Source organism: Chiloscyllium punctatum, chromosome 21 (assembly GCF_047496795.1).
Source record: "Chiloscyllium punctatum isolate Juve2018m chromosome 21, sChiPun1.3, whole genome shotgun sequence".
Taxonomy (NCBI): Eukaryota; Metazoa; Chordata; class Chondrichthyes; order Orectolobiformes; family Hemiscylliidae; genus Chiloscyllium; species Chiloscyllium punctatum.
The window spans coordinates 46767774-46780703 of NC_092759.1; the positions used below are offsets into that span (position 1 = coordinate 46767774).

General features: G+C 47.9%; 1 protein-coding gene across 1 annotated transcript; it reads right to left on the reverse strand.

The window, feature by feature from the left end:
• Positions 1-707: 707 nt before the first annotated feature.
• Positions 708-11037, reverse strand: LOC140492685 (uncharacterized). The gene is made up of 3 exons (XM_072591714.1): positions 11004-11037; positions 6033-6126; positions 708-2816 (listed from the first exon to the last, which is right to left on the reverse strand). The coding sequence occupies exons 1-3, from the start codon at positions 11035-11037 to the stop codon at positions 737-739; spliced, it is 2208 nt and encodes a 735-aa protein (XP_072447815.1). The 3' UTR covers positions 708-736.
• Positions 11038-12930: the final 1893 nt, after the last annotated feature.

Consider the following 12930-nt stretch of genomic DNA (forward strand, 5'->3'; position numbering starts at 1 on the left):
TTAATCATGCTCCTCACAGTATATTTGACCCATTCCATCCAGGCATTCGCCTCCCCGTATCCCGTTTCTATTTCAAAGGTCTTTTCCAAATCCGTTGTCTCAATTATTCTAATCTTTTCCTGCTTATCAGTGGTGGATGAGCCCCCAGACTCAGCTTCAATGACCGTGATATACGTGCAGCACAGCTGCATTCCCCCCCATCCTGCCTGGCCCCCAACTCTAATACCCAGTATTGTTCTATTAAGGCTCGCCTCGTTCTTTTCCAAGTTCCTTATGGTCAGATAGAGCGGATTGCACTGATTCTGCCCACAATCCCGTCCAGGGGTGATGGGATCACGGACAACTGACACCATAGCCTGGACCCCGGGGGCTGGAAGCCTACTTAGGCCTTCCCTACCATGCAATTGTAATACTAACGTCTGACCCTGGAATCCCCTTTCTCTCTCTAGATTCTGCTTAGTTTGATTCAGTTGACTTTTAGTCCTACAGGGCACCAACTCACATAGGTCTAAGCTAAGTGTCTGTGTTGATTGGTTGGCAAGCACGGAGATGGTGAACCACTGACGGTCCTCTGCTTGTTTTAACCAGAGGCCAAATTGGGTAACTCGCACACTATGACCCAGCCCAAGGACAATGGCATAGCAAGTTAACAATACGATTGACCGCATTTTGTCGCGACACCCGTAGCCCGAGGGCACAGTTCCTTTAGACTCGCCAAAGTCCGATTAGTTCGTTCTCAGGGTCTCTGTTCCTTAGATGCCTTTGTCAGAGAGGTTCGTTCGTCCTCCGTCGGTTGTGGCACTGTTCCCTTGAATCGAGTGTAATGTGTCCAGCCCTTTTCGGCCGTACGGACAGCCGTTTCGGTCGTCAAAAGTACCAGGAAGGGACCATCCCAAGTTGGTTCGAGGGTACGTTGCTTCCAGCTTTTAATCAGGACCCACTGACCCGGCTTGACGGTGTGCACCGCAAACTCGAGGGGCGGCGTCTGTGCCAAAAGTCCCTGTTGGCGTAAACGAGATAGAGCAGACCCCAGAGCCACCACATATTTTTGCACAAACATATCCCGAGACTCAAATACAGGAGGTTCCCCCTTCGGCCCATGGAACGGGAGGCCAAATAACATTTCGAAAGGGGAGACGCCCAAATCCCGCCTTGGCTGGGTGCGAATTTGCAACAGGGCAAGGGGTAGGCATTTGGTCCAAGGCAAGCCGATTTCACTAGTGAGCTTGGTTAGCTGCTTTTTGATGGTCTGGTTCATTCTTTCGACCTTGCCCGAGGAGGAGGGATGCCAGGGGGTGTGCAAATCCCAGTCAATCCCCATTGCTTGCACTACATTCTGGAGGACGGTCGAGGTGAAGTGGCTCCCCTGGTCAGAGTCAATAGCGCGGGGTAGCCCAAATCGTGGGATGATTTGCTCGAGTAGAATCTTGCTAACCTGAGTTGCCGTTGCCGTGGTAGTGGGGAAAGCTTCCACCCATCCTGTCAGGTGATCTACCACTACTAATAGATACTTCAGACGACCTATGGGGGGGAGCTCAGTGTAATCTACCTGGATATACTCAAACGGCCTATAGGCCGGACTCCTACCCCCTTGTCTTGCATGCTGCCGCAGCCCCCTTTTGTTAATCTTTCGACATGTTATGCAATCTCCTGTGACCTGCTTGGCTACCGTGTACAGACCAGGGTGAGCATATCGGCGCAGGAAGGCATCACACAGTGCCTGGGCGCCCCAGTGACCCCCTTGGTGTAAACGGGCAATAATGTCCCGCGTCAACGGTCGATTTAGTAGCTGGCGGCCATCGGGTAAGGTCCACTTGCCTTCCCTATCCTTTGTACCCCCCAGAGACGCGAGAAGAGTTTCTTCTTTGTCAGTAAACGTGGGCACTTCGGTAATTTCGGATATCTGTGGAATCCTTACCAGGCAGTTTATTACATCCTTCCCCATCCCAGCCAATTTTGCCTGTTCATCTGCCAATTGATTCCCCAGGGTCTCTATTTTATCGTCTTTCTGGTGTCCTTTCACATGTACTACAGCAATCTCTTGTGGCAGCAACAAATCCTCCAAGATCATGGCTACTAGTTCCTCGTGGACCAACTCCTTTCCTCTACTATTTATCATTCCCCTTTCTTTCCAGATCTTCCCAAAGGTGTGTACTACCCCAAAGGCATACTTAGAGTCAGTGTAGATTGTCCCGGCTATTCCCTTTAAATTCCTCAGAGCTCGGTGCAAGGCGTACAATTCGCACGTTTGTGCGGACCAGGCATTCGGTAGCCGTCCACTTTCCACTAATTCCCAACCAGTCTCACTAATGACTGCATAACCGTTGTGTCTCTTCCCATCTATCACTCGAGAGGACCCATCAATGTACCACCGCCTATCTGCATGTAAGGGGGTATCCCTCAGATCTTCCCTCACTTTACTCTGGTACTCTATTATGTCTGAACAGCAGTGTTCCAGTTCCTCCTCGCCTTCCCCTTTCCAAAGAAAGTCCGCCGGGTTCTGGCAGCCCCCGACTTCTATTCGGAGGTCTTCTCGGTCTAACAATATGGCTTCATATTTCAGAATTCTCGAGTCAGTCAGCCACCTCCCGGCCTTCTGATTCAGGATAGTTCGAACCTGGTGGGGAGTAGTGACTGTCAAGGGGGCCCCGAAAGTCAACTTCCTGCTTTCCTCTACCAGCTTTGCCGTGGCTGCCACCGCTTGGACACACTCCGGCCACCCTCGGGAGACTGGATCCAGAATTTTTGACAGGAAAGCCACGGGCTTCCTTTTACCCCCCCAGTCCTGGGTCAACACTCCAAGAGCGGTTCCCTTTCTGGAGTTCACAAAGAGGCGAAATGTCTTACTAAAATCCGGCAAGCTTAAAACAGGTGCGGCCATCAATTTTCCTTTTAGGATTTCAATTAACTTTTTCTCCTCCTCCTCCCATTTTATTCTGTTGGGTGCCTCCTCAATGAGTTTTAGATACAAGTCTTTAGTAAGGGGGGCATAGTCGTCTATCCATAACCGACAATAGCCTAAGAGTCCCAAGAACTTCCGCAACTCCCTCTTGGTCATTGGGAGGCCTAGTTCGATTATTGCCCGCACTCTTTCCGGACTTATTCGTTTCTGTCCCTGGCTTATCAAGTGTCCCAGGTACTTAACCTCTTTCTCAACATATTGGAGCTTCTTCTGACTCACTCTTAAACCCTTCTCAGCTAGGTAATTTAACAGGGCATTAGTCCCAAGTAGGACGTCCTCCTCCGCCGGTCCGGATAAAAGGAGATCGTCCACATATTGTATAAGCTTAAGGGACGGGGACAAGGTTAGTCCCTCCAATAATTGTTCCAGAATCTGCCCGAACAGAGTCGGGGACTCAGTGAATCCTTGGGGGAGTACGGTCCACCTGTACTGTTGTTTTCTGCCAGTATCAGGATCCTCCCATTCAAAAGCAAAAAGATCCCTACTGTCCTTGTCCAGGGGACACGCCCAGAAGGCATCCTTTAAGTCTATAACACTAAACCAGCCGTGGTCCGGGGGAATTCGCCCCAGAATAGTGTATGGGTTCGGTACCACAGGGTGCCGTACTTGGACAATTTTATTTACCTCCCTTAGGTCTTGGACCATTCGGTAGCTCCCATCCGACTTCCGGACCGGCAGGATTGGGGAATTGTATCGTGACATACAGGGCTCTACCAATCCATCTTTTATTAGGTCTTCCATAACTGTCTTCAGGCCCTGCCTCCCTTCCCAAGAGATGGGGTATTGGCGCACTCTGACGTCGGGGCTCTGGGGCTTTAATTTTACCTCCACAGGTCGAATTGCGAGTCCCCCCCGGTTCCCTTTGGCGACCCAAACCCTAGGGTCTATCTCTGTCAATCGGGACTCACTAAGGTATGACATGGTAACGGCTAATTCTTCCTCTTCTCCCACTTCTATTCGCAATCCGAAACGGACTATCAAATCCCGTCCCAACAACCCATAGGGAAGATGGGGGAGGTAAAGGAGTTCCACCTGGAGTTCCTCCTCCTCCAGCCGCAAGGGTTGTGGTTCGAATATTCTCGCACTAAAAACCCCACCCTTAACTCCAGAAATGTTTAATGTTTTAGCTTGGAAGCCAACCCCCCTCGGATGGAGGGGAATTGAGGACCTGCCAGCGCCTGTGTCAACTAAGAAGGTAACATCTTGTCTAAATGGGCCCACCCGTAAATTTACCAGGGGTTCTTGGTAGGCCCGTGTTCCGATCCTCCCCTGACTTCCCTAATCCATTTGTTCACACTCCATTTCATACATCCCTTCTCTTTCCCTTTTAAACTCGGGACAATCCCTTTTGAGTGTCCCAGTTTCCCGCAATGGTAACATCCAGCCTTCTGAGGGCGCTCAATTCCATAAGATCCTCCTCTCTCACTTCTGCCCCGTCTCGCTTCTCTCCCTCTCCAACTTTTCTTCGACGTTCCTCTTTCCACCCCATAATCTCCCTCCCCCATTCCGGTGGACTTACAAGCTTCCCGTACGGCTGCCACCATCATTTTTGTCTTATGTTTCTCCCTTATTACATCCCTCTGAACGTACACCTTCTGTGCTTCCCGTAATAATTCTGCAACATCCTTTTCAGCCCAATCCTCCACTTTCTGTAATTTCTTCTGAATGTCAGGCCATGACTTAGTCACAAAGTGCACCTTAAGCATGCTCTTGCCTATTTCCCCATCGGGGTCTAAACCTGAATACTTTCGCATGGACTCCCGCAAACGGTCTAAAAACTCACTCGGGGATTCATCCTTTTTCTGTCCAACTTCAAATGCTTTTGCTAAATTCCGCTGTTTGGGCACGCAGGTTTGGATCCCCCTGATTATAAGGCTTCTGAGGTCTGTCATATTGGCCCTTCCCCCCGCGTCGTTATGATCCCACCGGGGGTCCTCTAAGGGGTACTTCTGCTCTCCACGCTGAGGGCCGTCCTGATGCTCCCTATCCCAAATGGCCATTGCACTATTCCGGATCATAACAATTTCATCGTAATTAAATAGTATTCTCATCATGGCCTGCAGTTCAGCCCATGTGTATATACTGGGCCCCAGAAATTGGTCCAGTTGTATTCCCACACTGACGGGGTCGTCCAGTAGACGGGGTAGTTCATTACGGAGATGCCGGATATCCCCAGAATTTAAAGGTTGTACTACAAACCCGGTCCGTTCGTTCCCAAACGGCACCTCTCGTAAGGGGTTCAGCTGTTCAATATTATCACTCCTCCCAGCTCTCAATCCCTCTTCTCGACCTCTCCGCATCTCGAGTCGGACTGATTTCCTAGTGCCTGGGGTGAGTTCTGTGCCCCCTCCTGTACACCCCCCAGCAGTCCCTTCCTCACTGGTCGTAGCCTGCTGGGACTCGGAATTATCCATCGCAGGAGGTAGGTCCGCGCTGGACGCCTGGTCGTGCGCGGGTGGTATATACGGGGGCGGGGAAGACGGTGGCAAACCGTCGGTGAGGATGTCCCAAGACTTCTGGGGCTTCCTCGGGTCTGTTTGGGGAGTCAGAGGATAGAGACGCGTGGGACTCTCGCCGTCTCCCGCCAACCAGGCGGCGGCATATTTGCTCTCCTCTGGGTCAAACGGTTGTTTTCTGTTAACATATACATTTAGGATTTGACACACCCAGTCTTCATCAGACCCATACTCGGGCCAAACTACCGAGGGGGCGCGGATAGGTTCTTTGGTCCATATAAAACAACAATATTTTATCATGGTCTCTTTCTTTAAGTCCTTCGTTCTACTACTGTCCGTCCATAGACTTAACTTCCGACCTAATGGACTATCGGGGGGTATTTCTTTCCCATTTGCAGTCTTCCCTGACTTTTCCTTAGTAAATCTAGAAGTCTGATTTCCCATGGTTTATCTTCGGTCCTGGTCTTAAACGCCCAAAGCGTTTTCACAGATGACCGTCAAAACCACAATTTCCCGTGGTTTATCTTCAGTCCTGGTCTTAAACGCCCAAAGCGTTTTCACAGATGACCGTCAAAACCACGCGGCCAACAAGGAAGAACAAAAGAATCTCTTACCTTGATCCGTGCACGGAGTTGTCTGGCCTTTTTAAATGTGTGTACCCCCGTGTATAGTCACTAACCGGTCGTCCCAGCACTCGTCCGTGTGTTCCTTTTCCAGGATTTAAAATTATTTTTAAATGAGCCGGGTCACATCGTCTCTTGGCCGACGGCCAACGGACCAAGCCGATCAGTGAGAAGTATAAATATATACTAGACGCGTCTTTGTTGTAATCAGGCTTGATCCGTGAGCCGAAGAGACTGCCCCCCCCGGCAATAATTATTTCATCCCGGAGGAGCCCCCAATTGTGCGAGATAAGTGGCTATCCAGCCCCATCTACGGCACTTTTTATTTCCCTTCCCAGGAACAAAGACACGGAGGAGTCAGTCCAAAACTTTTCATTCAACTTTGCAAAGTCGGGTGCTGTTCCCAAAGGTACACACACACAAGCATAGTAATCTCCACGCATTATATACATGTATATGTGGGCTGGGTTTACTACTGCTGCCTTGACCAACGAGTGCTCGGATTCCGCACTGTTTTCCTTTTTTGGGTTCTGGTGCCTGCGATTCTTTTATCATTCACTTGGCCAATCAGTGTTTGAGCTTCCCATTCTTCCCTTATATGGATGATGTTGTACAACTGTGGTTAAGGGCGGCCTCTCAACTATCGAGGAAAGCTGTTACAACTGTTTCATTCATATAAACGTGGCGGAGGTCCGGCAACAGTTTCGAGTGTCTGCTTGTGTTTACTATGAGGTAGAAAAGACTAAAAGGCAGCTAACCGTCTACCCCCTACATGCTTGTGTTTACTATGAGGTAGAAAAGACTAAAAGGCAGCTAACCGTTTAAAAATTACACTACCCCCTACAATACGACATCACTGTAAGCACCATAGAGACTGCAGACTCACCTCACACTGATGCACACAGATAGACACACACTAATTCCGAGTCATAGAGACACTCACTAATACACAGAAACACACAGAGACATGGAGTGCCTGCCAGTAGTTCTCTTGCTCCATGGCAGCCTTGTCAATATTTCAATGATTCTGTCTGGTGTTTGCCAGTATTTAGGTCTGTCCTCAGGGACTGTGTTAGTCTTGCACTTGTTCACAATAGTGAGTGAGTCAGTATTTCTGTGTGGAGTGTGCCTGTAGGACAATTTCAATGTTTGCAGATACCAAACCTGGATGAATTATAAAGTTCGTGGAGATCAGCGTGGAAATCCAGCAGGAGAGTGACACATTGGTGTAGGGTGCAGGTTTGTGGGAGATCAGAATCAATGAGAGGTGCAGTGTGAGGTGATGTACCTTGGTAGGAATAACTCTGAAATCAATATAATACATTCTGTACAAGTATAAAGGGGCGTTGGAGCAGAGAGCACTGCGTGTATATGAGCACAAATTATTGAAGATGTCAGGACAAGTGGGGAGAGCAGAAAAATATCACAGATTAGTTTCAGTATCTGAGCTGTTTACAGGAGGAGGTGGAGGATGGAGCCTCCATGCTCCCTTCCTGGGAGGTGGTGGTGACAATGTGTTGTGAGCCCACCCTTCTGCCCACCGAGACCTTTGGGATTCATTTGTACCAGCTCAACCTAAAAGGGAGATCGCATCAGGGACACGGATTTTATGTTGTGTCTGGGTGAACAGAACTGCCAGTGGGCTTAAAGTGAGAATTTCTCTTCACTGAGCATTGCTCCTTACTCGGTTGGTGCGACGTGGATGTTTCGGAATCTCCACATGAGGCGTCCTGGTTCTCTCTGGCTCGTATCAGAGTCCTCCCCACATGTTGGTGGGGGTGACGGAATGTATCTCAGGCACTACACATAAGCCACTCTCGACTTGGCCCTTTCTGTCCTAATTCAGGCTGTTTCTACTGGAATGGGAGAAAGGGAGGGAGAGGGGCGGGAGTGGGTGGCCTTGCTGTTAGTGCTGGTGTAGGTGAGGGACATGGTGAGGTGTCCCGAGGGAGTCAGTCCACACTGTTTTATCTATGCAGTGTTATTGGTGTGGGGGGTAAAGTGGAGGGAGAGAGAGAGAAAGGGAGACTGCTGGCAGTAGTGAGAGTGGTGAAGCATGAACCTTGTTCAGGGCTCGGTGCTATAACAGATCTGCAGTGAGTATGAGGAAGCAGAGAGAATACGGTGACCCTTGTCCTGACAGAACGGGGAAGGTTATTGGTGCTTGTCCTGTATTGCTGGACATTTCTTCAGACTGCAGAAACTCTTCTAAATTGGGTGGTGAGTTCAGACCAAGCTCGATGGGTCTGGTAGTGTGGCCCACTCTAGGAAGAGAATTGTCCTCCTCTGTACTAGCCCATCCACCAGGATTTCCGTGACTCTGTTGACAAACTGTTGTGCAATTTTCCATTATCTGCCATGCTCATGGAAACTGTGCAGGGCAGCTCCAACCGAAGAAAGCTGAACCGTGTGCCCTTTGGCCTTTTGAAGATGGCACCAGTGCCAGTGATCATGGAATATCTAGAGTCATGCGGACGTTCGTGAGTACCTCCAACCATGAAGGAAAATCGAGCTGGCATTGAATGAGAGGGATGCCATGGGGTGGGATAGGTAGTTAATGAGGTGAGTTCGTTGAGATATCACCAGGAAACTAGCTCGGTCTCATACAGACAATCCTTCAGTCATACTCTGTGAAAATGTCACTGTGATGAATTATTGTTAGATGCAGCCCAATGTGTTGCAGATTCTGCTGACCCTAATCACAGTTACAAAGCTGCCTAACAAATGCTCATCCTCAATACTCTCCGTCATCTGAACTCACACCAGTATCTGATTCACCCATCATTCCTAGAAACACTAGCTCATGTTGCAGGATACCGTTGAAATGTCTTCATTTCAGAATTCTGGATCCTGGGAACACATCCTTCCATGACATTGTCTCTCAATCTCGCTCTATCTGTCTATTACCCAAACCCCTCCTATTTGTTGACTCTTAAACTGATTCCCCGCCATTTCTCTCTGGCTGTGATGTTCACACCCACAGCACCCCTGTGTCAAGATACAATGGAGATATGGAGCTGTAAACGGTTTGGAGCTGTACATCCTGTTATTCCAGCATGGGCTGCAAGTTTCCCCACACTGGGCAGTGATCTAACAGTGTTGCTGAGCAATGCACTGAGGTGATTGACACAGTTCCACACTCTGGTCGCATATCTCATCTTGGTTTTTAAATCAATGCACTGCTGTGGTCTGCATACTCTGGGTAAATTGTGGTTGCATTGCACAGTACACCAACCAGGTCTGCACAGTGCTTCCTGCTGAACAAATATCTCATCTGGGTTTATAGATCAATGCACTGCGACAGTGTGCCCAGTGTTCCGCTCTGGACTGATTGCAGGGTACTGTTCAGCAGTGCACTAGCCTGGACTGCGCAGTGTTCCATGCTGAACAGATATCTCCTCTGGGTGTATGGTGTCCGGTCTGGTTCTGTGAGGTGGATCGAGAATGTGATATAATTAATCCTTTCAGTTGATAAGGCAATGCCTTTATTTTAATTCTCATTCATGTGATTGGACTATCCAAATTCTGACTCCTCCGGCCAGTCCCATTCTTCAGTCTACCTCTATCATTCGGCAACATGTTGTTGATGAATAATTGTCCAGTTTTAATGTGAATAATTGTGCTGACTATTTCCCTCGCCTTTGGCATAGCTCACCCTTGAGCATCAGGATTAACCACGATAAACCTCAGTAAGGTCACTCCTCAGAAACAACGCTCCAGGGATATATAGCCCCAGGCCATTTTCTCATTTACTACTCTCGTGTAGCTCAATATCACTCGCCACCACCGCCCCACCCAACACTGTCAATATGCTTGGAAATATTTTTGGCATGCTTTCTAGTTTAACAACATATTTCCTACAGCAGTGAAAACAAAATTAAAGGCAGTACTACAGAACTGGCTGAACATAGCATGTAGGGAAAAGTGAATATTGCACATACAGGAGATTACAGTCAGAGTGCGGTGCTTGCAAAGCACATCAAGTCAGGCAGCATCCTAGGAGTAAGAGAATCAATGGTTCGGACAAAAGCGCTATTCTGATTAAGGACTTTTGCCCAAAATGTCGAATTTTCCTGCTCCTCGGATGCTGCCTGACACGTTCTGGTTTTCCAGGACCACACTCTTAACCCAGTGTAAATCCCAGATGGCCTCCTTCTTCAAAGACAGTAATTTCCCTTCCCACATGGTCGATGGTGCCATCCATTGCATCTTATCCACTTTCCATACCTCTGCCTTCAATCATCACCCCTCCAAACTCAACAGGTCAAGAACATCCTGTGCCTCACCTTCCGTCCCGTCAAATGTCCAGATACAATGCATTATCCTCCCCCATTTGCTCCACCTACAAACAGGCCCCCACCACCAGGGATATATTTCCCTCCCCACCCCGATCTGCGTTCCATAAAGAACATTCCCGGCGTGACTCCTTTGTCAGGTCCACGCCACCCAACAACCCACCCGCCACTCTTGGTCAGGTCCCCTGCCACCACAAAATTTTGAAAAGCTGCACCCTCACATCCCCCTCACCTCCGTCCGATACCCGAGTGGGACATATACAGCCCCGCAGTGCTCTGGCAATACTACCACGTGCAAGGAAAAAAAATATCTATAGCCCGTCCGTCAGTAACCCTCATCCATTCCATCGAGACTGAGTAAATATTCTCATTTATGATGATATGAACTGTTATGTAAGGAAGGGGCTAACTGAGCCTGTTTGTTCCGTGACTGTGATTAATGTCAGTCTCCATAGACTCTAATTATCCCAGTGGAGAGTTTCCATCTTTTAATGATAAATGGGAATCGTTCAATGTGTTATCACATAGTATGAACGGGAGCATCATCGACAGCACTAACAGGGATAAGGAGCTCCAGATGGAGAAGGGGAGGAGCGATCATATACTGAGAACATTAGTCTGGAATGTTCCAACAATGAACAGGGATTTATCCGATGATATTTCATACCTTTCGCTATATTATGATTGGCTGTCATTATCATGGCGGATCTATTTTGCACTTCGCATTATTCAATATTTTTATTATCACTTCCTCTCTATCGTTGGTGTCCCTGGTAAGTCTCACCGTCCAGCTAAGTTTTTATTTCTAGAAATCAGTTATGACTGCGTTACTGTTCTTTCATATAGTCTTCACTTCTTGTGACTATTATTGTTCATGTTGAGACTCTGAATCCAGATATTGACCCCACAGACCACTACTAACTGCATCAGTGAACTTGTTCAATTACTGTCTCCCTCCTTGCTCCTGGCAGTGTTACTCATGGGTCTCTGTGTTGACCTACTCAGTTTCAGATGTGAACCATTGTCTCACTGTCCTTGTTATTTAAATATTGGGAGTTTGGAGGTCATTGCCCACTATTACGTTTACAAACTCCATTTCCCTCCATGGACTCCATCCAATACCTGGCCAATATCTTTTTTTTAATTCAATTCTGGACTTTGGAATCCCTAGCTGGCCAACATTGACAGCCCATTCCTATTTGCCCTTGAGCAGGTGGTGGTGAGCTGCCTTCTTGAATTGCTGCAATCCACTTGCTGTGGGTTGACCCATAATGCCGTTAGGGAGGGAATTCCAGGATTCTGACCCAACGACTGTGAAGGAACACCGGTATATTTTCAAGTCAGGGCGGTGAGTGGCTTGGAGGGGAACTTGCAGGTGGTGTTTGACACAGACGAATCAAAACTTTGGTGATCTATTTTGCCATGAGCTGATTCCTGACACCATGCCCTGACCATTATTAATTTTAACTACTCACTGTTCCAGAATGCAATTCACTGACTTAACCCATCTGTTGTTTGAAACTTGAGCTGTGAAATACAGACTTCATGATGATGACAATCTGCTGCTGACTCTCTCGGGTTGAAACCTGCAGAAACAAATCTGATTCGGACTCAGACAAAAAGCCCATCCAACTGTCGTTCCTGAACACGCTGATCCATATCGCTATAGTGTCTGGAAATATCTTTCTTTTAATATTCTCAAACACTTAAAGTCATCTGTCCATGAAACATCCCTCGGTTTATTTCTGTCGATTATCCAAATCCCTGACAGTTGTTCATATTTAACCTGGTTTCCGTTCAGTGTATTTTCTCTCATGCAATAATTTTCACATTCAACCACCCCAAATGCACGCACCCCCCCCCCCGCCCCAACACACACACACCACCACCACACGCATACACACGCGGACTCTCACATCTTATACTGGTCTAATCGAGATAGAAATCTTTCCCAGCTCTGTGAATTTGATATGTGCATCATTCTCATATGATAGTAAAAGTTTCCAATACTCCCCACGCAGGGCAGATAATCCAGTTTACTGAGCATGGTCTGCACAGCTCCCCGTGTTAGTCGGTCATCTTCTCCCAGTTTATGTTGCGAGAAGTGTTCTGTGAAGCCATTTTAGTATTTGATTAAACAGACCATTTCAGCTGATCTGAAAATACCTTTTTTCAATATTCTCATTCTTGTAATTTTGTTCTCTAAGAGTCAATCCTCCAGTTAGTCACATTACCCAGTCTTTTTTCTCCTTATTTCCACAACATGCTTTCAGTTAATTAACTGTCTGTTTCTGTCTTTAATGTGAATCATTCTGTCCCACTGTATCTTTCCCTGGCCTTGGTTTTTGGCTCCCTTGTGTATAGAGTACTGACGTTGCGAAGTTCCAAAACAGTGAAATCGTGTGTCTTGTGCTTTTGTTCACTTCTCGGTGTGTCCCATGTGGTGTTCCATATACACGTCTGGCTGTTTTTCACTTCCCGATGTGTTCTATGTGATGATCCATGGACAGGAGTTTTTGCATCGGGTTGTTCTTCACTTCCCGGTGTGTCCCATGTGGTGTTCCATGGACAGAGGATGTGTGTCGGGCTGTTGT